The 27,734-nt window shown below is 47.8% G+C and overlaps 1 protein-coding gene across 5 annotated transcripts in view; it reads right to left on the minus strand.

Annotated features, from left to right (window-relative positions):
• Window positions 1-2,961: 2,961 nt before the first annotated feature.
• The window catches only part of palld (palladin, cytoskeletal associated protein), a 460,036-nt gene continuing 435,263 nt past the window's right edge, over window positions 2,962-27,734 (minus strand). For all 5 annotated transcript variants that reach the window (XM_078215142.1, XM_078215143.1, XM_078215145.1 and 2 more), the window contains 4 exons: window positions 20,076-20,283; window positions 17,519-17,684; window positions 12,150-12,283; window positions 2,962-6,150 (listed from right to left, as the gene is read on the minus strand). In XM_078215142.1, the coding sequence (XP_078071268.1) occupies window positions 5,978-6,150; window positions 12,150-12,283; window positions 17,519-17,684; window positions 20,076-20,283 (681 nt within the window). In that variant the 3' untranslated portion in view covers window positions 2,962-5,977. The remainder of the gene's footprint in view (window positions 6,151-12,149; window positions 12,284-17,518; window positions 17,685-20,075; window positions 20,284-27,734) is intronic.

Raw genomic sequence — 27,734 nt, forward strand, 5'->3', positions numbered from 1 at the left:
GTTTGAGTTACAAGGAGAGGCTGGATAGACTGGGATCTTTTTCCTCTGGAGCGTAGGAGGTTGAAGGGTGAACTTATAGAGGTCTATAAAATAATGAGGGGCACAGATCAGCTAGATAGTCAATATCTTTTCCCAAAGGTAGGGGAATCTAAAACTAGAGGGCATAGGTTTAAGGTGAGGGGGGAGAGATACAAAAGTGTCCAGAGGGGCAATTTTTTCACACAGAGGGTGGTGAAATCATAGAAACCCTACAGTACAGAAAGAGACCATTCGGCCCATCGAGTCTGCACTGACCACAATCCCACCCAGGCCCTACCCCCATATCCCTAAATATTTTACCCACTAATCCCTCGAACCTACACATCTCAGGACACTAAGGGGCAATTTAAGCATGGCCAATCAACCTAACCCGCACATCTTTGGAATGTGGGAGGAAACCGGGGCACCCGGAGGAAACCCACGCAGACACAAGGAGAATGTGCAAACTCCACACAGACAGTGACCTAAGCCGGGAATCGAACCCAGGTCCCTGGAGCTGTGAAGCAGCAATGTGAACCACTGTGCTACCGTGCCGTGAGTGTCTGGAACAAGCTGCCAGAGGTAGTAGTAGAGGCGGGTACAATTTTGTCTTTTAAAAAGCATTTAGATAGTTACATGGGTACAGAGGGATATGGGCCAAATGCGGGAAATTGGGACTAGCTTAGGGGTTTAAAAAAAAAAGGCGGCATGGACAGGTTGGGCCGAAGGGCCTGTTTCCATGCTGTAAACCTCTATGACTCCATAGAATCTTTACAGTGCAGAAAGAGACCATTCAGCCCATCAAGACTGAACCAACAACAATCCCACCCAGCCTCTATCCCTGCAACCCCACCTATTTACCCGACTAATCCCCTAAAGGGCAATTTAGCACAGCCACCTAACACACAGATCTTTGGACTGTGGGAGCAAATTGGGGCACCTGGTGAAAGTTAAAATTTAAAGTTCATTTATTATTATATTAAGTAGGCTTACATTAACATTGCAATGAAGTTACTGTGAAAATCCCCTCGTCGCCACAGTCTGGCGCCTGTTCGGGTACACTGAGGGAGAATTTAGCATGGCCAATGCATCTAATCAGCACATCTTTTGGACTGTGGGAGGAAAGTGGAGCACCCGGAGGAAACCCACGCAGATACGGGGAGAATGTGGAGACTCCACACAGTCAGTGACCCGAGGCTGGAATTGAACCTGGGTCCCTGGCGCTGTGAGGCAGCAGTGCTAACCACTGTTCTAAGGATGTGGCAATGTTGGCAGCGTTTATTACTCAACGTCCATTGAAGGAATGGAACATACATTCCAAGTCGGGATGGTGTGCAAGTTGGAAGGGTGTATGGGGCTCCCACCACATTGTTGTTCTTGCTGATACAATTATAATTGAGGCTACGCTTCAATAATTGACCAAAAAGCACATCCGAGACATCCCGGGGACATGAAAGGCACAATATAAATGCAAGCCTTTCTTTCACTGGGAAAACAGTGTAGCGGTATTATCACTGGACTAGTAATCCAGAGGCCAAATGTTCTTGGGACTTGGATCCAAATCCCACCAGGATCCAAATCCCACCAGGATAGACGTTGGAATTTGAATTCAATAAATCTGGTTCACTAATGTCCTTTAGGGAAGGAAATCTGCCGTCCTTACCTGGTCTGGCCTACATGTGACTCCAGAGCCACAGCAATGTGGTTGACTGTTAAATGCCTTCCCAAGAGCAATTAGGGATGGGCAATAAATGCTGGCCAGCCCATGACACCCACATCCTGTAAATGAGTAAGTCGATTGAAATAGGATGTGTTTTGTTCTTTGACAGGATGTGGGTGTTGCTGGCAAGAGCAGAATTTGTTGCCCATCCCTAATTGTCCTTCAACTGCGTGGTTTGCAAGGCCATTTCCGAGGGCCGTTCAGATTCAACCACCTCTCACCAACTTTTACAGATGCACCATAGAAAGCATTCTTTCTGGCTGTATCACAGCTTGGTATGGCTCCTGCTCTGCCCAAGACTGCAAGAAACTACAAAAGGTCATGAATGCAGCCCAGTCCAACACGCAAACCAGCCTCCCATCCATTGACTCTGTCTACACTTCCCGCTGCCTTGGAAAAGCAGCCGGTATAATTAAGGACCCCGCGCACCCCGGGCATTCTCTCTTCAACCTTCTTCCGTCGGGAAGCAGATACAAAAGTCTGAGTTCACGTATTAACCAACTCAAGAACAGTTTCTTCCCTGCGGCCATCAGACTTTTGAATGGACCTACCTCGCATCAAGTTGATCTTTCTCTACACCCTAGCAATTACTGTAACACTACATTCTGCATCTTCTCCTTTCCTTCTCTATGAACAGCGCACAAGAAACAATATTTTTCACTGTATACTGATACATGTGACAATAATAAATCAAATCAAATCAGCTATGGGGCGGGAGAGACTTTAGAGGAATGGTCGTCAGATGTGGACAGGGGGCCCTTATGCAGGACACCCCCACCTCCCATCCCTTCCTGCTCAAGGCCCAAGCAGAGTGACCTGTCGAGCCACCCCCCCACCCCACTCCACTCCCCCACATCTGAACCCCTCCCGGAGCCTGCAAGTCATTAACAGCCAGAGGAGGACCTCAAGTGTTCATTAATTAGACACATAAAGGCTTAAATCCACCCAAGAGTGTGCCCCCCTCCCCACACACTTATCCCGCTGCTGGTAAAATTCAGGCAGAGGTGGGTCATTGATGGGCATAGCACCCCTGCCACCCCACCCAAATTCATGACCGGAATCACCCCCCCACCCCCGCCAGCCTGCCTCCCTGGGAAGGGGTATAAAAATCCACAAACGATGGTAAGATGTCAAACCTTGGGGGCTGTGGGGGGTGGGGTAGCAGTCTGTGTCCAAGCTGGTACCCATGCACCAGGCAACCCAAAATAAACGCCAACACTTAAATTATTCCAGCATTTTTATTAAATTTATAAACGCCACAAGAAAAATCTCAGCCAAACAAGCCATGAAGTGGCAAACGCAGCATTTTTTAAAAAAACCTTGCAACCTGTCACAGAAAAAGAAGCATTTTCCTCAAGAGATGCCGTAATATTAAGATGAAGTGTTAGCCCAAGGCAAGTGAAGCTTGCAGAGTAGATAAGCAAGCTACATTCACATCGTTACTGATACAAGTGTGGCAATGCCAGAGACTCAGGCATGGCAAGAAGGGCATTGCCAGGGGCAGCAATTACACTTGTCCAGTTCTCAACCACCGTGTATCAGCATCAACCTTAACGTTTACTTGATTTTATTTTACTAGCTAAATGGGTGAAACCAGAAGCCCATGTTTATAGATTCTCTTGATACAATATTGAGGGGTTAAAATGCTGGGATTATACAGTACCAGATAGCAATAGAACAATTCTTTCAACATCAGACCTCAAACAATGAAACACAAAGGCAGATTAATCGTAAAGGTCTGAGCTGAAATTAGACACGAACGTTTGCATATTTTAAATAGTGAATGTGTGAATTTTTTTTTTGCTTGCGAGTACAGTCATTCTCGATATAATGCACCATCGCCTAGCGTCTCCTTGTATCCCAGAGTCCTTCTGAACATTCCTTTCCTGGTTCTGATCATTGTTATTGCCTGAATCGAAAGCCGTTCCGGCCTTCAGAGGCGGACATTTTGGATTTTGTCCCTGCCACCAGCGAGGAGGAGTAATTGCAGGCGGCAAATGGGAACCAGTCAGCTACACGGGCTAAGGCGGCACTTGACACAGACGAGCCAACTCCAGCAACGTACCGGTCGCCTCTGGCGAGCCATCCATCCATTCCTTGGCAAAGGACATCTTAGAGTGAGTCCAGGAACTACAGATCTCATCCAGACCAATGTTTGGATCAGGATATCTCCGCCTTGCGTTTTCCCTCATTCCCATATTGCAAAGAGCAAAATCGCGATTAAAAAGGCGGTTTAACACATCTTTTTTTTTGGAATTGAGGCCTGGAATGCATTCTGGAAGCTTTGTGTGTGTGTATCAACTTGGCTAACTCCTGTATTCATTTTAAATATCACCTTATCCTCTCAGGACCCCTCGTCTCCGAATGTGATTCCGAATCCGTCTCCTCTGCATCGCAAGGAGGAGAACATTCCCAGGGAAATGAGCTACGATCCGTGTGACCAACGCATTTTGAACTCCTGCTGCTTCAATGCAACCATCTCGTTATCGACCAGCCCGGTTGACTAACTCAAACCAACAACACTTTCTCTGAGCTATCAAAATTCCCCTGATTGCCAAATGGAAAAGGCGGATGAAAGGAATTAACAATCACCCCGACCCCACCCCAAAATCAACCGTTCCATTAAGTCTAAATTGAGCCCACGTCACGGTAAACAACCTAAACACATCACAGAGTGCAATAGATAAGAGAATGTTCAACTCCTCCAGGGATTAAGGTGATTCAATAAGGAGGTTCTTTCAAAAAGGAAGAACTCGCAATAGTTGTACTAAAACTCCAGCCACCAGAGAGAGAATGACAGCAAACGGGAGCCTGTACTTCCCCCCCCGACTTCCCCCCTGCTCCCCCCACCATTTCCCATTCCAATTACAGTGGCACTTTCTGTCTCTCTCTCTCTCTCTCTCACCTGGAGGCAAGACCGGTTTGCATGCTGGCTGCTCCAGGATTATCAATGTGCTTCTGCGACCATAGCGCTGAGTCGCAGAGATCAATCCATTGAAGTACATGTGAGAGATCACCAAAGGATGGAGGGAGAGCAGCGTCTGGGGGGAGAGGGGGGTGCGAATTTAGCCAAGGGCTGGAGAATCAGTACCAGCTTTGCACATGACTTGCCTCACAGGTGTCCGCATGCCCCCTGACTGTGTCAGCCAATTACTCGACCCAGTACTGTAGGCAGATCTGTAGCCGTTCGCCCAGAGGAAGGGGCCAGTCGGACAATTCTGACCCCGGGGGTGGGGAGAGACCACTACAGATCTCTGGTGTGGATTGGTTCACTCAACAATTCCTCAGCCTCCTCACATAGTGCCAGTCCAGCCAAAAGTCCCCCTTGGCTTCTGGTCTAATACACACCAGTAGCACAATGTGCGTTAGTGGCCAGATAGATAGACTTTTCCGCTATTTAAAAGCCGCAGAGTGAATTAAGAGATGATGAAAAGGCAAATGCTCAAGCGAAACTGGGCAAGGTGCGCCATGGTCCAAGAAAGACTCTTTGTCGATATGAAATCCAGGACTGACCACCTTGCCAGATAACAATTGGTTGATGGGACCTTTTGCTGCTTTACTGGAAAAACCCTGTTTAAATTTCCCAAAGCTAGACCGGAATTGGAGCTCCCAAAATGCACAAATAACCACACCTTTTGCCCCCCCCACCCCATTTCCAAACAAACTAAAGAGAACACAACCCCTCCTCATCGAGTCACCACGCACAGAATACAACACCCTCAAGTCTTGATGCAACCTGCATTATACCGCTGTTGAGTCCAGGCACTTGGTGATGCTGACTATCTGAGATATATCCTTTTAAAAACGTATATATAATGGTTTATATAAACGTATATATAAATGGTTTATAATAAAACTGAAGCCACTGTGTAGCAAAACACCTACTTTACAATCCAACCATGCAAGGTGAGACATGGATTACAAAATGTATGAATGTGCCGAATCCAATCCAGTACCAGTCAGCCTTCTCTTTGATTTCCGTTCGAACTGTCCTCACCCTATCGCACACATTTTGTATTGACGCATATTTTTTTTAAAAAAAGCAAAGGTGTTCGGTGTGTACGGACTGGACGAAATGATGGTCTGGATGCATTCACACCCCCTCCCCTCCCCACCCCAACCCCCCCACCACGAGAGGCAGTTCCTCTCCCTCTGCGTGTAATCCAGATAACTTCCTCTTTGTCCCTCTCTCCCTTTCTCTCTCTCTCTCGCTCGTGTCCCCTCTCTCCGAGAGTTTGGCTACAGGTCATCGCTCTCCACCAGGTTGGATTGAGGGCTGAGGTGGAGGGGATTAGCCTCAGGCAGGAACGCTGACTTGATGTCGAGTCCTTGGTCGGTGAGCGCGGCGTAGCGGCTGGTGGAGGGTCGCACTTTCTTTGGCTTGGAGCTGGGAGTCTGGTGCCACTGAGGGGCTGCGGGCGAAAAAACAAAGACAGGATTTCAGCAAATGAAAGCAAAGTAGAAAGCTCTCTCCCGTTGGCGACAAAGCACTTCGGATCTTGAGCCTGGCGGTCATGAATGGTACTTTATAAATGCAAGACTAGGCGATGGCCCAGTGGTATTAGCACTGGATTATTCATCCAGAAACTCAGCTAATGTTCTGGGGACCTGGGTTCGAATCCCACCACGGCAGATGGTGGAATTTGAATTCAATAAAAAATATCTGGAATTAAGAATCTACTGATGATCATGAAACCATTGCCGATTGTCAGTAAAACCCAAGTGGTCCACTAATGTCTTTCAGGGAAGGAAATCTGCCATCCTTACCCAATCTGGCCGACATGTGAATCCAGAGCCACAGCAATGTGGTTGACTCTCAACTGCCCTCGGGCAACTAGGGATGGATAATAAATGCTGGCCAGCCAGTGACGCTCATGTCGCACGAATTAAAAAAAATCAAAGAGCACTATAAATAAAGCAAGGGTGGAATTTTCCTGTCCCGCTCCCACGGGAATCGTAGCAGCGGGGGAAGACCATGCAAAGATCCGTTGACCTTAGGTGGGAATTCACAGAATCCTACAGTGCAGAAGAGGCCCTTTACCCATCGAGTCGGCACCGATGGATGAAAGGCCCTGACCTGCCCACCTAATCCCACTTGCCAGCACCTGGCCCATAGGCCTGAATGTTACGAAGTGCCAAGTACTCATCCAGGTACTTTTTAAAGGATGTGAGGCATCCCGCCTCCACCACCCTCCCAGGCAGCGCATTCCAGACCATCACCACCCTCCGAGTAAAAAGGTTTTTCCTCAAATCTCCCCCTAAACCTCCCACCCCTCACTTTTAACTTGTGTCCCCTCGTGACTGACCATTCAACTAAGGGGAACAGCTGCTCCTTATCCACCCCCTGTCCATGCCCCTCATAACCTTGAACACCTCAGTCAGGTCACCCCTCAGTCTTCTCTGCTCCAGAGAAAACAACCCAAGCCTATCCAATCTCTCTTCATAACTTAAATGTTCCATCCCAGGCAGCATCCTGGTGAATCTCCTCTGCACCCCCTCCAGTCCAATCACATCCTTAATATCCGGCCTTGGGGTAAGCGCGGCCGGAAAATCCCACCCAAAGAGTTTCTGAGAGTTTAGATCACTGTTGGGGATAGCACTCAATCTCAATGCATCGCGATGAGACAAAACATCACAGTCGTTTGGGTGGTACAGAACTTGAGCATTGCTGAAAAAAATGAGACATGTCGAAGCTTTTCACCTCGCACTCATCAGGACACTTGACAAGAGTACTGATAAGATGGGAACAACAATCTATAGTGAAAAATAAGAAAGTGCTGATTGGTAGGCCAGCAGAGTCTGATTGATAGAGGCATTGCCAGGGAGAATGCACCAGTTGATGGTGACTGAAAGTTAACTGCCCAGCATTGTTCGAAATTTAAACCAGGTAGTTTGACTCTCAAAACTTTGAGCAACAGGTGAAACGAGCAGTATCACATTGATACTATTCAGTGGCAACATGAGTCGTATTCACCACTAATAAGATGTTGCCATCAAGCGAAACAGATGTTCTATCATACAAATAATAATGTGCTATATGAATTTTGGTGTCCGAGCGATGCTACATACGTAGGTCATATGTCCCAAAGACCGGTGATCGTATCAAACAGCATGTCCCAGCCAATGGACAAAGTACTGACTGTACCCAACCAGACTATGCTTGCAAACTCAAAACATAGTGTTCAACGTTAGATGTGATTCCATGATTGAGCAGCGTTTGCTAAATAATCATCAGTGCACTAAGAATTACACTGACAACCAATTTAAGATTGGCAGTCGGCTCGCAGTGTGACATATTTGCGTGTATTGGAAGCTACATGTATTAATAGACAGGGTCCTGCTCTTTGCAGACAGGAAGAACATGTACACACATTGCAACTGTTTCAGCTAAACAAAATAAGTGAGAGCCATTTGCTGGTTCATTCTTCAGGGCAATGCCTTGACCAATCAGGGTCAAACTACCTGGTTTAAATTTCAAACAACCAGAGTCTACTTGCCAACCAATCAGCACTCTCTTCTCACACCGTATAAATTATTGTTTTCCATCCTTATATCGGTAAATTGGGCGGCAGGGTGGCACAGTGGTTGGCACTGCTGCCTCACAGTGCCAGGGACCCGGGTTCGATTCCCGGCTTGGGTCACTGTCTGTGTGGAGTCTGCACGTTCTCCCCGTGTCTGCGTGGGTTTCCTCCGGGTGTTCTGGTTTCCTCCCGCAGTCCGAAAGACGTGCTGGTTAGGTGCATTGACCGTGCTAAATTCTCCCTCAGTGTACTCGAACTGGCAACTGTGGCAACGAGGGGATTTTCACAGTAACTTCATTCCAGCGTTAATGTAAGCCTTACTTGTGACTAATAAGTAAATAAACTTTAACTTTGCTGCTCTTGCCAAGTGGCCTGATGAGCACAAGACAAAAACCTTTGACACATCTCCTTTTTCAGCAGTACAAATCATCACGCTGAGACAAACACTGCCACATGTAATGAAGGTCTGGTAACCAGACCATTGCTGTAACATCTGTACTTGTTCCAAAATACTTCACTGGCCGTGATGCGCACTGGGACTGTTTGAAAGACAGATGTTTAAATGTCATTGCCCTCAAACAAGATTTTTCTCATGACCTTTAAGCTTTAGAACCCTCTACCATTAATCTTTTTATTCTTTGTATGTCATTGGCTGGATGAAGGTTTTGGGACAGCCCCAGGATGTGACAGGTGCTACTTAAATTAAGGAGGTTACAGGTCCAGGCTCTAGTGCAAAATCAAGGTTGACACTTCACTGTCGAGACAGTGACATAGTGGTACTGTCACTGGACTAGTAACCGAGAGACCCAGGGCAATGTTCTGGGGACCCGGGTTCAAATCCAGCCACGGCAGATGGTGAAATTTGAATCCAATAAAAATCGGAAAGTAAAAATCTAATGATGACCCCGAAACCATTTGCGATTGTCGTAAAAACCCATCTGTATTCACTAATGTCCTTTAGGGAAGGAAATCTGTCGTCCTTACCTGGTCTACATGTGACTCCAGACCCACAGCAGTGTAGTTGACTCTTAAAAACTGCCTCAGAGATGGGCAATAATTGCTGTGGCCATAGCCCATGAACAAACTTTTTTATTGAAGTTTATTTATCAGTGTCACAAGTAGGCTTACGTTAACACTGCAATGAAGTTGCTGTGAAAATCCCCGAGTCGCCTTTTGGATACACTGAGGTAGAATTTGGCTTGGCCAATGCACCTCACCAGCATGACTTTCAGAATGTGGGATGGAAACCAGAACACCCGGAGAAAACCCACGTAGACATGGGGAGAACGTGCAGACTCCGCATGGGCAGTGACCCAAGCTGGGAATCGAACCTGGGTCCCTGACGCTGTGAGGCAGCAATGCTAACCACTGTGCCACCTTGCAAACCCCATGACGTACTAACATAGAAACATAGAAGGTAGGAGCAGGAGGAGGGTGCTAAATTGGGGGAAGGCTAACTATAGCCGGATTAGGCAGGAATTGGTGGTCGTTGATTGGGAGAGGCTGTTCGGGGGTAAATCCACGTCTGGCATGTGGGAGTCTTTTAAGGAGCAGTTGATAAGGCTGCAGGACAGGCATGTGCCTGTAAAAAGGAAGGATAGGAAAGGTAGGATTCGAGAGCCGTGGATAACCAGGGAAATTGAGGGTCTGATCACAGAGAAAAGAGAGGCGTACGTTAGGTCTCGGCAACTGAAAACAGATGCAGCTCTGGAGGAATACAGAGAGAGTAGGAAAGAACTCAAACGGGGAGTTAGAAGGGCAAAAAGAGGTCACGAAATGTTCTTGGCAGACAGGATTAAAGAGAATCCTAAGGCATTTCATTCATACGTTAGGAACAGAGTTGTCAGGGAAAAGTCGGACCTCTCAGGGACAAAGGAGGGGAATTATGTTTAGAACCCAAGGGAATAGGGGAGATCCTAAATGAATATTTTGCATCGGTATTCACAAAGGAGACGGACTTGTTGACTGGGAGTGTCTCAGAGGGAGGTGTTGACCCGTTAGAGAGAATCTCCATTACAAGGGAGGAAGTGTTAGGTTTTTTAGGTAACGTTAGAACTGACAAATCCCCAGGGCCTGATGGCATCTATCCTAGACTGCTCAGGGAGACAAGAGATGTAATTGCTGGGCCTCTGACGGAAATCTTTGTCTCTTCGTTGGACACAGGTGAGGTCCCTGAGGATTGGAGGATAGTGAATGTGGTACCGTTATTTAAGAAGGGTAGCAGGGATAACCCGGGTAATTATAGGCCAGTGAGCTTGACGTCCGTGGTAGGGAAGTTGTTGGAGAGGATTCTTAGAGACAGGATGTATGCGCATTTAGAACGGAACAATCTCATTAGTGACAGACATCATGGTTTTGTAAGAGGGAGGTCGTGCCTTACAAATTTGGTGGAGTTTTTTGAGGAAGTGACAAAAACGGTTGACGAAGGAAGGGCCGTGGATGTCGTCAATATGGATTTCAGTAAGGCATTTGACAAAGTCCCTCATGGCAGGTTGGTTAAGAAGGTTAAGGCTCATGGGATACAAGGAGAGGTGGCTAGATGGGTAGAAAACTGGCCTGGCCACAGGAGACAGAGGGTAACAGTCGAAGGGTCTTTTTCCGGCTGGAGGTCTGTGACGAGTGGTGTTCCGCAGGGCTCTGTACTGGGACCTCTGCTATTTGTGATATATATAAATGATTTGGAAGAAGGTGTAACTGGTGTTATCAGCAAGTTTGCGGATGACACGAAGATGGCTGGACTTGCGGATAGCGATGAACATTGTCGGACAATACAGCAGGATATAGGTCGGCTGGAAAATTGGGTGGAGAAATGGCAGACGGAATTTAATCCAGATAAATGCGAAGTGATGCATTTTGGAAGAACTAATGTAGGGGGGAGTTATACAATAAATAGCAGAGCCATCAAGAGTATAGAAATACAGAGGGGCCTAGGTGTGCAAGTCCACAAATCCTTGAAGGTGGCAGCACAGGTGGAGAAGGTGATGAAGAAGGCATATGGTATGCTTGCCTTTATAGGACGGGGTATAGAGTATAAAAGCTGGAGTCTGATGTTGCAGCTGTATAGAACGCTGGTTAGGCCACGTTTGGAGTACTGCGCCCAGTTCTGGTCGCCGCACTACCAGAAGGACGTGGAGGCTTTAGAGAAAGTGCAGAGAAGGTTTACCAGGATGTTGCCTGGTATGGAGGGTCTTAGCTATGAGGAGAGATTGGGTAAACTGGGCTTGTTCTCCCTGGAAAGACAGAGAATGAGGGGAGATCTAATAGAGGTGTACAAGATTATGAAGGGTATAGATAGGGTGAACAGCTTTCTCCCAGGTCGGAGGTGACGATCACGAGGGGTCACGGGCTCAAGGTGAGAGAGGCAAGGTATAATTCAGATATCAGAGGGACGTTTTTATACAGAGAGTGGTGGGGGCCTGGAATGCGCTGCCAAGTAGGGTGGTGGAGGCAGACACGCTGGCATCGTTTAAGACTTACCTGGATAGTCACATGAGCAGTCTGGGAATGGAGGGATACAAACGAATGGTCTAGTTGGACCAAGGAGCGGCACAGGCTTGGAGGGCCGAAGGGCCTGTTTCCTGTGCTGTACTGTTCTTTGAGGAGGCCATTTGGCCCTTCGAGCCTGCTCCGCCATTCATTACGATCGTGGCTGATCGTCCAACTCAATAGCCTAATCCTGCTTTCTCCCCATAACCTTTGATCCCGTTGGCCCCAAGTGCTATATCCAGCCGCTTCTACTAAGGGAGCGCTTCACTGTTGGAGGTGCCGTCTTTCAGATAAGGCATTAAACCGAGGCCTCAAGTGGCTATATGAATGTAAATGCTTCTGACAAATCAGGGAACATGTTACGCTTCTGGGGTTGAGTTGCCAAAGTGAAGGGTTGGACTCACTGTAAACGTCCAGCTTGGCCGTACAGGATATTATCCCAGCCTCGTTTTTAGCAGACACAGTGTACCATGCAGCATCCTCCTTTGTGGTTGGCTGAATTAGCAGGCAGATGTACCCCTTGTTGTCATGGTGCATGCTGAGGAATGAAAAAAGTATCGCGGTTACTCAAACAGAATGGAACTACAACAAGGAAACGTTCAGTGCAATCCTATCACTCTACCTGTAATCTGCAACAGGCCATTCAGCACTGCCGCAATTCACCAAGGCTCCTCATACAGCACCTTCCAAACCCACAACCACTTCCATCTAGCAGGACAAGGGCAGTAGACACATGGGAACACCACCACCTGCAAGTTCCCCTCCAAGCCACTCCACCACCCTGACTTGGAAATATATCGCTGTTCCTTCACTGTCGCTGGGTCAAAATCCTGGAATTCACTCTCTAACAATCCACAGCGCGTGGACTGCAGCGATTCAAGGGTGGCACAGTGGCTAGCACTGCTGCCCTACAGCGCCAGGGACCCGGGTTCAATTACAGCCTCGGGTCACTGTCTGTGGTGGAATTTGCACATTCTCCCCGTGTCCACATGGGTTTCCTCCGGGTGCTTCGGTTTCCTCCCACAGTCCAAAGATGTGCGGGTTTGGGTTGATTGTCCGTGCTAAATTGACCCTCGTGTCAGGGCGAATAGCAGGGTAAATATGTGGGGTTATGGGGATATGGCCTGGGGGGGGGATTGTTGTTGGTGCAGACTCGATGGGCTGAATGGCCTCCTTCTGTACTGTAGGGATTCTATCATTCTAAGAAGGCAACTCACCACCACCTTCTCAAGGGCAGCCAGGGATGGGCAATAAACGCTGGCCCACAAATGAATTTTAAAAAGCCCACGAGTCAATGCTGGGTGATTACACTCCACACAAGCTCCCTTCTAACCCTGATCATTTTGTCCCATCACCATATCCTTCTATTCTTTCCACATTCCCCTTATCTGCACCTATGTTATTCATCTCCTCTGCTCCACATTCTGAACAGTCTTGGGGTAAAGAGCTTTCTCCCAATCCCCATTGTTCAATTCCTTGGTGCTTATCTTCTAATCAATGCTAAAGGTTTTGGTCTGGAGTTCTCTGGTCTCACTCGCCCCACTACCGCTGACAGCGAGAATGGAGAATTCGGCGCTCATGTTCCCATGTGTCTGCTGCCCTTGCCCTTCTAGGTGGTAACGTTCGTGGGTTTGGGAGGTGCTCGCAAAGGAGCGCAGGATCTGAGTGCATGTCCGGCGACCCCATCCGGGCCTGTTGCTTTCCGTGGGTTGACCTTCAAGAAAGCCACTCAATTGGGACTAGCTTAGGGGTTTAAAAAAAAGAGTGGCATGGACAAGTTGGGCTGAAGGGCCTGTTTCCACGCTGTAAACCTCTATGAGTCTAAGGGGCCTTGGTGAGTCGCTGCAGTAAAATCACATGTGAAGAACTGACTTCATATTTACGTAGCCTAAACAGATTCTACAACAATAAAACCACCGATTCTCCTGTATTTCTACTGCAGATAATGACGCTGGGTGGCACGGTGGCACAGTGGTTACCACTGCTGCCTCACAGCGCCAGGGACCCGGGTTCGATTCCTGGCTTGGGTCAATGTCTGTGTGGAGTTTGCACGTTCTCCCCGTGTCTGCGTGGGTTTCCTCCGGGTGCTCTGGCTTCCTCCCACAGTCCAAAGATGTGCAGGTAAGGTGGATTGACCATGCTAAGATTGACCCTAGTGACAGGGGGATTAGCAGGGTAAATTAGCAGGGCAATAGGGCCTAGGTGGTATTATGGTCCATACAGAAATGATGGGCCGAATGGCCTCCTTCTGTACTGTAGGGGTGTTATCATTCTAATGGAGGGGAGCTGTATCTCTGAAGTCAGCTGTCTCCCTGTTGTTGGCAACATTTAGAATCATTTAAAGTTTTAAAATTTACTTATTAGTGTCACAAGTCGGCTTACATTAACACTGCAATGAAGTTACTGTGAAAATCCCCTAGTCGCCGCACTCCGGCGCCTGTTCGGGTACACTGAGGGAGAATTTAGCATGGCCAATGCACCTAACCAGCACGTCTTTCAGACAGTGGGAGGAAACCAGAGCACCCGGAGGAAACCCACGCAGACACGGGGAGAACGTGCAGACTCCACACAGACAGTGACCCAAGCATAGAGTCCCTCCAGTGCAGACAGATGCCATTCAGCCCATCGAGTCTGCACTGACCCTCCAAATACTCAGGTCTACACCGCCCTACACTATCCCCATACCCCGTGCATTTACCGTGGCTAATCCACCTAACCTACAAACCTTGGGACACAAAGGAGCAATTTAGTATGGCCAATCCCACCTAACCAGAATGTCTTTTGGACTGTGGGAGGAAGCCGGAGCACCCGGAGGAAACCCACGTGGACACGGGGAGAACGTGCAGACTCCACACAGAGAGTGACCCAAGCCGAGAATCGAACTTGGGTCGTTGGCGCTGCGAGGCTAACCACTGTGCCACCATACTGTCTACAGGGCTGCAAGATGCAAAAATAGATAGGACAGTGCTTTCACAGCTGAGGGCACATGTTCTGACTTTACTGTGCTGATAACGAAAAGCTTCCTGGAAAATAATCCCTGGAGATAACCCCTTTTAGCCTCTCTCTCTCCCTCCTCCTCGAAGACACTCCTTAAAGCTTCTGTCTTTGGTAACCTATCATAATATCTCCTTAATTACCTATTGCCAAAGCTCCGTCTGACAATCCTGTGAAACGTCTTGGGATATTTCTCTACCTTAAAGGTGCTATATAAATACATGCTATAGTTGATAATGAATGCATCTGCATCAGAAGATATAGAACAATGTAGAAAATGGCTATGTTTTAATAATAGACAGACGCATTTTACCCACATACATACATTTAAAACAACTTTGACTATCTGGTTTCCCTTTCAGTGGACGGCTTCAGAATTGAAGGGATTTGAATAAACTGTAATTATGTTCTTCTTGTCTGATGAAGGGCCTACCATCGCTGAGGGTTATAATTGTGGAGAGAGTTTCAAGGCGGATGGAATCTGTGGGATTTGATTGTTTACAGGAGATACAAACCTAACATCTCAATTTATGATGAAACTATGGGTGGCACATTGGTTAGCACTGCTGCCTCTCAGCGCCAGGACCCGGGTTCGATTCCCGGCTTGGGTCACTGTCCGTGTGGAGTCTGCACATTCTCCCCGTGTCTGCGTGGGTTTCCTCCGGGAGCTCCGGTTTCCTCCCACAGTCCCAAAATGTGCGGGTTAGGTGGACTGGCCGTGCTAAATTGCCCCTAGTGTCAGGGGGATTAGCAGGGTAAATATGTGGGGTTACGGGAATAGGGCCTGGGTGGGATTGTGGTCGGTGCAGACTCGATGGGCCGAATGGCCTCCTTCTGCACTGTAGGGATTCTATGATTCTAGATGATGTGGTTTTACACGTTCTCTTTTTTCTGTTCTTTCGGGGGATGTGGGTGTCTCTGGCTAGGCCAGCATTTATTGCCCATCCCTAATTGCCCTCGAGAAGGTGGTGGTGAGCTGTCTTATTGAACCGTTGCAGTCCATGTGGTGTAGGTACACCCACAGTGCTGTTAGGGAGGGAGTTCCTTTAACAAAAGGGAAGTTTTCCAGCTTAGGGGGAGGGCGTCACAGTGGTTATGCTACTGATTAGTAATCTAGAGACGTGAGCTCACATCCCAGCACAGAGGCTGGGAAATGTAGTACAACTCATAGATCATAGAAATCATAGAAACCCTACAGTACAGAAAGAGGCCATTTGGCCCATCGAGTCTGCACCGACCACAATCCCACCCAGGCCCTACCCCCATATCCCTTCATATTTTACCCGCTAATTCCTCTAATCTACGCATCCCAGGACACTAAGGGGCAATTTTTTAGCATAGCCAATCAACCTAACCTGCACATCTTTGGACTGTGGGAGGAAACTGGAGCACCCGGAGGAAACCCACGCAGACACGAGGAGAATGTGCAAACTCCACACAGACAGTGACCCAAGCCGGGAATCGAACCTAGGTCCCTGGAGCTGTGAAGCAGCAGTGCTAACCACTGTGCTACCGTGCCGCACTCGAAGTAAAGCTGGAATAAAAGCTAGCTCAGTTATTGATGACCATGAAACTTACTGGATTGTTGTAAAAACCTGATGGCTCATCCTTATCCAGTAATAAAGCAATACAGCATGGAAACAGGCCCTTCGGCCCAACTTGTCCATGCTGCCCTCCCAGCTAGTCCCAATTGCCCACGTTTGGCCCATACCCCTCTAATCCTTTCCCATCCACGTACTTATCCAAATGTTTTTAAGTGTTGCTATTGTCCTTGTCTCAACCACTTTCCTTGGCAGATATCTGTCAAGGCCCCAGCTACTTCTCCCCTTGTCTCCCACTGTAACCTGGGATAGATCCCATCTGGCCCTGGGTACCTGTCTACCTTAATGCAATTTAGGGTACTCAACACTTCCTCCCTCGATATAGTGACATTCTCTAGAGCGTTCACACACCTATCCCTGACCTCAACATCCGTCATGTCCTTCTCCTTGGTGAATACCGATACAAAGTACTCATTAAGGATCTCACCCATTTTCTGTGGCTCCATGTATAACTTCCCTCCATTGTCCTGGAGTGGGCCTACTCTTTCTCTTGCCATCCTCTTGCTCCTAATATATGCATAAAAAGCCTTGGAATTCTCCTTGACTCTGTTTGCTAACAATAACTCATGACTCCTATCAGCCCTCCTAATTCCATGTTTAAGTTCCTTCCGACTTTTACTATACTCCTTCAAGGGCTTCATCAGTTTTTATTGACCTATCATATGCTTCCTTTTTCCTTTTGACTAAGCTTACAATTTCCCTTGTCATCCATGGTTCCCGAATCCTGCCATTTCTAACCTTCATTTTTGCAGGGACATGCCTTTCCTGCACTTCAATCAACTGTCCTTTAAAAGCCTCCCACATGCCAGATGTAGATTTGCCCTCAAATAGCTGCTCCCAATCCACATTCCCCAGTTCCTGTCTAATTTGGCCGACATGCGACTCCTGAAGCAGAACAAATTGATTGGCTCTTAACTGCCCTCTGAAATGGCCGAGAAAGCCACTCTGGAAGGCAGCCGACCACCATCTTGTCAAGGGCAGTCAAAGATGGGCATTCAAGATGGGCCTGACCCATCAACATGTCTATTGAGCACATTGGATTACTAATATCTCGTCCGGTCTCATGGCGGACAGCGATGGACTACCGTTCAAGAAATGTACCCTTAAAGGTACATGCACATCACTACAACCAACCCCCGGCTGTGTGAGCTGGGCAGGAAATCCTGAACACCGCTCACCTTACTCGCTCCGTGTTCTGAGTAAGAGACTCGTTGTTCTTCTTCCAGAAGATCTGAGGGTACGGCACACCAAAGACACGACACTCTAACCGTATTGGATATCCCTCGGCCACCCCGGTGTTCTGCAGCTTCTCGATAAATACCGGGGCTCTCACCATCTCTTTAGCTGTCAGGGAGGAACACAATGAAGTCAGTAAGAAAAAAAAGAAATGGACTCTTATTTTGCCACAAGGGTTGAATTCCAATGTCAGAATTTCATGCTCCCCTCACCATACCCCGCTTCCCCCAGGCATAGAACCGCATGGAGGGGATTCCCCCGGGTTTCCGTCTGCCGTGACCTCTCAGAATCAGTGCAGAAGAGGCCCTTCGACCCATCGAGTCTGCACCGATGCATGAAAGGCCCTGACCTGCCCATCTAATCCCACTTGCCAGCACTTGGCCCATAGCCTTGAATGTTATGGCGTGCCAAGTACTTCTTATGCCAGGAAGGGCCTTGGACGGGAAGCCCACCCTTGCCTCAATTCAGGCCCTCAATTAGCCAATTAAAGGCCATTCCCCATCTCCTTCCAATGACTTTGTCCTCAGGTCCCTGGTACTTGATGCCAGGAAGCTCTCCCTGCAATGCCTCTTCCGGCCACTGCAGCACTGTGCCTGGAGTGACTGAAAAGCTGCCGGCGGCGGGTCCTCCCGTGTGGTTGGGTGGATTTCCTGCCTCTGTCAATCAACGCTCGACAGCAGAAACTGGCATTGGGACTGCAGGAATTGGCGGGAATGTGTTGTCCGCTGACTCTTCAGATGTTGGGGGCAAATTCAGGCCCAAGCTTCTGTTCATTTTCCAATACTGCTGATGGAAAGCTGATTGGGCGAGACAACCAATGTCCCACTCTCAGCCCAGTGAGGATTGCTGCTCAGTCAGGCACTCCAACAGTTACAAAGAGGAGAGAGTCTTGAACAAAGGGACATAGCTACAAGATAAAGGGCTGGGCATCATGGGGGAGGCGATGGCCTAGTGGTATTGTCGCTAGACTATTTCTTCCTCTAAGCAAGTTACCCAGATATAGAACATCCAGTGATTAGTTTTTGACGGTTGGGTGGGGATATTCGGAGACACAGGGACCAGGCTCACATCGGGATGAACATCTGAGAGGGGACTTTACACAACTGTGGTCGATGTGAGAGGTTAAATTCAATTCTGCCTCAGTATTAAACTCTGTTCTGTAGTACATTTGATCGTGTTAGCCAGAGCGTATATACCCAGTCTGGAAGATCTGATGGAGACTGGGCGGCGGATGACGTGATACACCGTGATCGCCTTCTTCTGTTTGATGCTCAGTGACGTAATAACCTCTGACTCGGTCCCATCTCAGATTGAGGCTTTTTAAAATTTCAATCATGGGACATGGGCCTCACTGGCTGGGACAGCATTTATTGCCCATCTCTAATGACGAGACAGAGTACAGGAATGAGATGGAGAGCCTGGTGAACTGGTGCGATGACAATAATCTCTCCCTCAATGAGATTGTCATCGACTTCAGGAACTCAGTGGAAAACATGCCCCTGTCTACATCAATGGGGACAAAGTAGAAATGGTCAAAAACCTCAGGTTTTTAGGTGTCCAGATCACCAACAACCTGTCCTGGTCCCCCCCATGCCGACACTGTAGTGAAGAAAGCCCACCAACGCCTCTACTTTCTCAGAAGACTAAGGAAATTTGGCATGTCAGCTGCGACTCTCATCAACTTTTACAGATGCATCATGGAAAGCATTCTTTCTGGTTGTATCACAGCTTGGTAAGGCTCCTGCTCTGCCAATGACCACAAGAAACTACAAAAGGTCGTGAATGTAGCCCAATCCATCACGCAAACCAGCCTCCCATTTATTGACTCTGTCTACACTTCCCGCTGCCTCGGCAAAGCAGCCAGCATAATGAAGTACCCCACGCACCCCGGACATTCTGTCTTCCACCTTCTTCCTTCAGGAAAAAGATACAAAAGTCTGAGGGACATGTACCAACTGACACAAGAACAGCTTCTTCCCTGCTGCCATCAGACTTTTGAATGAACCTACCTTGAATTAAGTTGATCTTTCTCTACACCCTAGCTATGACTGTAACACTACATTCTGCACTCTCTCCTTTCCTTCTTTATGAACGGTATGCTTTGTCTGTATAGCGCACAAGAAACGATACTTTTCACTGTATACCAATACGGGAGACAATAATAAATCAAATATTTGCCCTTGAAGGGCAGTTGAGAGTCAACCACATTGTTGTGGCTCTGGAGTCACAAGTAGGCCAGACCGGGTAAGGAAGGCAGATTTCCTTCCCTGAAGAACATTAGTGAAACAGATGGGTTTTTCCGACAATTGACAATGGTTTCATGGTCATCAGTAGATCCTTAATTCCAGATATCTTTTATAGAATTTAGATTCCACCATCTGCCGTGGCGGGATTCGAACCCGGGTCCCCAGAACATTAGCTGAGCTTCTGGATTAATAATCTAGCGATAATACCACGAGGCCATCGCCTCCCCTATTGTAAAGGGGCTGTAGTTTGTACCTGCAACGATTAGCTCGAGACTGAAAGAGTTCTGGCCAGCTCGGTTGGTGGCTATGCAGGTGTACATCCCAGCGTCTCTGGAAGTGGCTGGTTCAATGACCAGGGAGTGAACACCATTCTCACGTACGAGCATCTTGTGGCTGTTGTCGGAACGGATCTGGTTCCCATTCAATTGCCAAATTAAGTCCGGAGTTGGAAGACCGCTGACCTGTAGAAACACGCAATGGAGAACTGGTGAGCATACAACACAACAGCTTCCCCCTCAGGCACCGGTGATTGAGACAGATGTGAAACAGATAACAGATTAATCACACCACAGAATTCCCCTGAAGTGCTTTAGTACTTTGTAAGCCAAGGTTTCCATTTATGCGTCAGCTTTGGGTGTCAGTCTGAACATCACTGCTAGCATTCTCTCTCCTCTGAGTCAGAGGTTTCTTGGTTCATGCACTGCTGCTTCACAGCTCCAGGGACCTGGGTTCGATTCCCGGCTTGGGTCACTGCCTGTGTGGAGTCTGCACGTTCTCCCCGTGTCTGCGTGGGTTTCCTCCGGGTACTCCGGTTTCCGCCCACAGTACAAAGGATGTTCTGGTTTGGTGCATTAGCCATGCTAAATTCTCCCTCAGTGTACCTGAACAGGCGCCGGAGTGTGGCGACTTGGGGATGTTCACAGTAACTTCATTGTGGTGTTAATGTACTTGTGACTAATAAATAATTTTACTTCTCAGAGACCTGAAAACAAAACTCAAAGCTGGGACTCGCATCGCAATACTTCGGGACTGCTGCACTGTCAGATGTCCTTCAGATTAGGTGTTAAACTGAAGCCCCATTTTCCCTCTCAGGTGGTTTTAAAAACAAGGGCATCTTTAAGAATTCATTTACGGGATGTGGGTGTCACTGGCTGGACCAGCATTTATTGTCCATCTTAGTTGACCCTGAGAAGGTGGTGGTGAGCCACCTTCTTGAACCCACTGCAGTCCACATGGTGTAGGTACACCCACAGTGCTATTAGGGAGGGAACTCCAGAATTTTGACCCAGTGACAGTGAAGGAATGGTGATATATTTCCAAGTTAGGATTGTTGCAAAGTTGGTGTTTGTAAAATTATTTTTAAAAATTGTAAAATGCGAAGAGGTGATAGTATTCCATGATCTGTTTAAAAAAAAGTAGTGTTTTTCTGTACTTAAAGTTTAACGAAGAAGTTTTTTAAAAATTGCAGGTGTATAAGCAGTACACAGATTAAAACATTTGTGTTGAAAGGCAAAACAGCAGGGTTGCTTTGGTAACAAGCTTCAAGCACTTAAATCAGAACAGGCTTTTGAATTTAACCGATCAATTTAAATTAGGCACTTGGGTAACAGCAGCATATTCGATTTAAATTTGACGTTTTGGCAACCTGAGAACCAATCGTATTGTGGGGATGTTTGTATGTCATCAGGGGTATAAGAGATGGGGGGGGCAGTGGTACAAACTGAAGAAAGATACCTGCCACACAGATCCAGAAACACAGCAACTGCTCTCTGTCACAGCTAATAGCTATTAGCTCAAAGCCTCATCTGAATAGCAAAGGTACCAAACAAAGACAGATTCCAGACAGAAGAAAGACAACAGAAGATTCCGGAGGCATCAGGTAGAAGGTTAGCACCACTTGGCCTGCGGGATCTCTTGGATTGATCTCATTCATTTGGAACAGGTTGGAGAGAGGAATCTTCCAGAGGATCCCTCTTCTCATTGGCCCTGGTGGTGGTAGGAATGTTGGGGAGATGGAGATGGGGGGGGAGGAGCGGGGGGGTGTGGGGGTGCGGGTGGGGGGTGGCCAGTGTGTGTAAGACCCAAATGTTGATGTTAGTGAGTGTGGGACCCGAATGTTGGTGTCAGTGTTCAGTCCTGATTCTCCGATCATTCTGACATTGTCAACACTCGCTGGACCAACTGGCCTTTTCCTGAGCCTCAACTTTGTAATTTTGGTAGGTCTCACGTTCAGCTTGTGTACGCTTCAGCGGCAGGAGGGGTGATGTAAAGAAAACCTAAAAAAGCGTTTAAACGTTTCCCGTGGGAAAACGCCCACCACCTCCAGATGTGGAGATAAGGGACACACACGCTCAGAGGAGATGTGGAGATAAGGAACACACATGCCCGGGGGAGATGTGAAGATAAAGGGTCCCCTTTGTCAGGTTTCAGTGCTGGAACATAAACAGGTTCCAGGGAGGTGACCTGCACCTGTGCACTACACAATGCTTCCAAAATAAGCCCATCCCAAAGCCATTATCTACGCTCAACTAACAAGCCACGGGTATACCTGTTAAACCAACACTGTTACAAATGGGTTTGGCTGTCTAAGCCTTGATGAGCTATTATGTGGCTTGAAAGAGGAGGCTTTATGCTGATGGTGACATGTTTTTATCACAGTTGGTGAAGAACACCAGTCAGGCGATTTTAATACATTGACCTTCACGTTGCAAATTCACACCTGGAGCTGGGGAAATGCCTCAGCTTCCCGGCATGGGACCTGTTCAGAAGCAAACAGTTCAACTCCACGATTTCGGTTGGGCTGTGATCTCGCGGCTCAGTCAATCTGACTCAGTCCAGAACGGGTTGGAGCTCAAGTGTCTGATGTTCTGCATTTTGACTCGTGTTATCTGAGTGGAAGTGATACGTACGTGCATAATGTCTATTACGAACTGTTGTCAGAAATGCCCCCAGGTTATTATGTTAACATTCTGTCTGCCTTTCATACCTATAATTCACTGCAGTCTACAGCTCAAGATGTGAGTGCAATCCAGCCTGCGGTGATCTGAACTTCAAAAGAAAATGGAGCTTCCCACCTCCCCTCGACTTCACCGTGACAAGAAAACATCAGACTCGCATTTATATAACACCTTTCACAACCTCAGGACATAGAAGACCATGGAGGTCTGTAAGATAATGAGGGGCACAGATCAGCTGGAAAGTCAACATCTTTTTCCAAAGGTGGGGGAGTCTAAAACTAGAGGGCATAGGTTTAAGGTGAGAGGGGAGAGATACAAAAGGATCCAGAGGGGCAATGTTTTCACACAGAGGGTGTGAGATTGCTGGACAGCCCTGGGGAAGGATGTTGGAACTGGTGGCATTTGTTTGAGGATTTTTGGTCCATATTCATCCCTCAATCCAGCAGCACTGAAAGAGGTTCTCTGGACACTAACACACTGATACTTGGACTGTTTATAAGTTGGTTGCTGCATTTCCTACATTGTGACTACACACTCCATTGTTTGTAAAGCACTTTGGGCTGTCCCCAGGTTATGGGAGGCACCATATAAATTCAAATCGTCCCTCTCGTTTGTCATTCTATCCTGCATCATGGGTAGTTTGTTGTGGCCTCACATTCACCCGAACAGAGTGGAAACTATGGGCGGAATCGTTTCTCTCCAGAGAAACAGGCCGGTTTTCTCTCCAGATCTAGAACATAGAACATTACAGCGCAGTACAGGCCCTTCGGCCCTCGATGTTGCGCCGACCAGTGGTACCAATCTAAAGCCTCTCTAATCTACACTATTCCAATATCATCCATATGTTTATCCAATAACCACTTGAACGCTCTCAATGTTGACGAGTCCACCACTGCTGCAGGCAGGGCATTCCACGCCCTTACTACATTCTGACCACATTCTGTCACAAAAAAGCAGCTGGGTGAGATTCACGCCATCATATGGGGGGGGGGCCTTAACATGCCCGGCTGCACTGAGATCGGGGCACCATCTTTAAAGGACACCCTGATCAGACCAAAGAGTAACCCCCTCCCACCTCTCCCCCCCGCTTCCCTCCGCACTAGAGGTATTAGGTTTCCTCCCACATTTCAAAATACGTGCAGGTTAGGTGCATCGGCCATGCTAAATTCTCCCTTAGTGTTACCCGAACAGGCGCCGGAGTGTGGCGACTAGAGGATTTTCACAGCAACTTCATTGCAGTGTTAATGTAAACCTACTTGTGATACTAATAAATAAACTTTAAAACTGCACATCTTTTGAGTGTGGGAGGAAACCGGAGCACCCGGAGGAAACCAGTGCAGACACGGGGAGAGCGTGCAGACTCCACACAGACAGACACCCAAGGTCAGACTTGAACCCAGGTCCCCAGTGCTGTGAGGCAGCAGTGCTAGCCACCGTGCCAAAGTGGACAGTGAGTGTGGTTTATTGAGTTAACGTTTGGGAACCATGATGTCAAATTGCAAAACAACAAGTGTACATCAGTTAGAAAAGACGGGTTAAGCCACTTCAGTTGCACAACTCCTGTCGATCCTCAAAATGTAAGCAACACGCACAGCACGCTTACCCAGTGTGAGGTTTATCTTATACCGGCAGTATTTCCTCTCCAATCCAAGAAAGACCTCAACCAGTAACTTCAAGAACAAAAAATGTTTGCCAATGAAGAATCATCAAGCAAACAAGGGCCGGGACTTTCATCTGGAAGCCTTTAAGTTTTGTTGGATGACCCGAGGTCATCGCTATTGCAGAGAACATCAACAAACGCCAGAGAATCGCATGTTAACCAATGTTTAAGCCAGATGCACAATTTACTTACCCCGTGATGCCAGAATTACGGGACCTCTTCCCCTTCAGGGTCAGAGGTGATATAATCAGGAACTTCAGCTGAAAGAATCCATTCAGCTCACTATGTCAATGCCAGCGTTAGATCGCATCGGAGCTATCTACTCAACCCCATTTCTATGTTCAATGTCACCACTGGGGCCTTGGTCTAAAGATATGGCACCCCCAACGGTGCAGCACTCCCTTGGATCTGCGCTGGGAGAACCAGCCTAGATATTGTGTCAAGCCATTTGAACTCATAACCTTCTGACTCAGTGCTCCATCCATTGGGCCCTGACTGGAGAACATCCCATCAGACTATTTCTTTTTACCAGTTTCTGGTTGATAATTCTGGTTCCCAAGAACATGGGCGGCACGGTGGCACAGTGGTTAGCGCTGCTGCCTCACGGTACCAGAGACTCGGGTTCGATTCCCAGTTTGGGTGACTGTCTGTGCGGAGAACAAAGAACAGTACAGCACAGGAAACAGGCCCTTCGGCCCTCCAAGCCTGTGCTGCTCCTTGGTCCAACTAGACCAAGCGTTTGTATCCCTCCATTCCCAGGCTGCTCATGTGACTATCCAGGTAAGTCTTAAACAACGTCAGCGTGTCTGCCTCCACCACCCTACTTGGCAGTGCATTCCAGGCCCCCACCACCCTCTGTGTAAAAAACATCCCTCTAATATCTGAGTTATACTTCGCCCCTCTCACCTTGAGCCCGTGACCCCTCGTGATCGTCACTTCTGATCTGGGAAAAAGCTTCCCACCGTTCACCCTATCTATCCCCTTCATAACCTTGTACACCTCTATTAGATCTCCCCTCATTCTCCGTCTTTCCAGGGAGAACAACCCCAGTTTACCCAATCTCTCCTCAAAGCTAAGACCCTCCATACCAGGCAACATTCTGGTAAACCTTCTCTGCACTCTCTCTAAAGCCTCCACGTCCTTCTGGTAGTGTGGCGGCCAGAACTGGACGCAGTACTCCAAATGTGGCCTAACCAGCGTTCTATACAGCTGCATCATCAGACTCCAGCTTTTATACTCTATACCCCATCCTATAAAGGCAAGCATACCATATGCCTTCTTCACCACCTTCTCCACCTGTGTTGCCACCTTCAAGGATTTGTGGACTTGCACACCTAGAGTTTCTATACTCTTGATGGCTCTGCCATTTATTGTATAACTCCTCCCTACATTATTTCTTCCAAAATGCATCACTTCGCATTTATCTGGATTAAATTCCATCTGCCACCTCTCCGCCCAATTTTCCAGCCTATCTATATCCTGCTGTATTGCCCGACAATGCTCATCGCTATCTGCAAGTCCAGCCATCTTCGTGTCATCCAAAGATGTGCGGGTTAGGTTGATTGGCCATGCTAAAAATTACCCTTAGTGTCCTGGGATACGTAGGGTGGAGGGATTAGTGGATAGATGTGGGGGTGGGGCCTGGGTGGGATTGTGGTTGGTGCAGACTCGATGGGCCGAATGGCCTCTTTCTGTACTGTAGGGTTTCTTGATTTCTATGATTATGATCCGCAAACTTGCTGATAACACCAGTTACACCTTCTTCCAAATCATTTATATGTATCACAAATAGCAGAGGTCCCAGTACAGAGCCCTGCGGAACACCACTGGTCACAGACCTCCAGCCGGAAAAAGACCCTTCGACCGCTACCCTCTGTCTCCTATGGCCAAGCCAGTTCTCCACCCATCTAGCCACTTCTCCTTGTATCCCATGAGCCTTAACCTTCTTAACCAACCTGCCATGTGGGACTTTGTCAAATGCCTTACTGAACTCCATATAGACGACATCCACGGCCCTTCCTTCGTCAACCGTTTTTGTCACTTCCTCAAAAAACTCCACCAAATTTGTAAGGCATGACCTCCCTCTTACAAAACCATGCTGTCTGTCACTAATGAGATTGTTCCGTTCTAAATGCGCATACATCCTGTCTCTAAGAATCCTCTCCAACAACTTCCCTACCACAGACGTCAAGCTCACCGGCCTATAATTACCCGGGTTATCCCTGCTACCCTTCTTAAACAACGGGACCACATTCGCTATCCTCCAATCCTCAGGGACCTCACCTGTGTCCAAAGGAACGACAAAGATTTCCGTCAGAGGCCCAGCAATTTCATCTCTCGTCTCCCTGAGCAGTCTAGGATAGATGCCATCAGGCCCTGGGGCTTTGTCAGTTTTAATGTTCCCTAAAAAACCTAACACTTCCTCCCTTGTAATGGAGATTTTCTCTAACGGGTCAACACCTCCCTCCGAGACACTCCCGGTTAACACGTCCCTCTCCTTTGTGAATATCGATGCAAAGTATTCATTTAGGATCTCCCCTATTCCCTTGGGTTCTAAGCATAATTCCCCTCCTTTGTCCCTGAGAGGTCTGATTTTCTCCCTGACAACTCTTTTGTTCCTAACGTATGAATAGAATGCCTTAGGATTCTCCTTAATCCTGCATGTTCTCCCCATGTCTGCGTGGGTTTCCTCTGGGTGCTCCAGTTTCCTCCCACAGTCCAAAAGACGTGCTGGTCAGGTGCATTGGCCATGCTAAATTCTCCCTCATGTAATAAATAAACTTAAAACTTCATATCGGAGAAGGAACATTTTCCCTGTTTCTCCCTCCACAGAATCCGCTGAGTTTTCCCAGATCTTTCTGATTTCCAGCTTTATTGCTATTACTATATATACTATTCTTGCAACCATACAAGGCGTTGGTGAGGCTGCACCTGGAGTATTGTGCAGAGTTTTGGTCCCCGTATTTGAGGAAAGGTGTAGTGGCATTGGAGGCAGTTCAGAGATGAGGGGTTTGTCGTATGAAGAGAGATTGAACAGTTTCGGCCGATACTCTCTGGAATTTAGAAGAATGAGGGGAGATCAAATTGAGATATACAAGATGATAATCGGTATGGATCAAGTAGGCGTGGAGCGGATGCTTCCTCTTGTGGGGCATTCTAGGATGAGAGGTCTTAGGATAACGGGGAGCAAATTTAAAACAGAGTTGAGGAGAAACTACTTCTCCCAAAGGGTTGTGAATCTGTGGAATTCGCTACCCCAAAGTGCGGTGGATGCTGGGACAGTGAGTAAATTTAA

This window comes from Mustelus asterias, chromosome 6, assembly GCF_964213995.1.
Source record: "Mustelus asterias chromosome 6, sMusAst1.hap1.1, whole genome shotgun sequence".
NCBI classification, from domain to species: domain Eukaryota; kingdom Metazoa; phylum Chordata; class Chondrichthyes; order Carcharhiniformes; family Triakidae; genus Mustelus; species Mustelus asterias.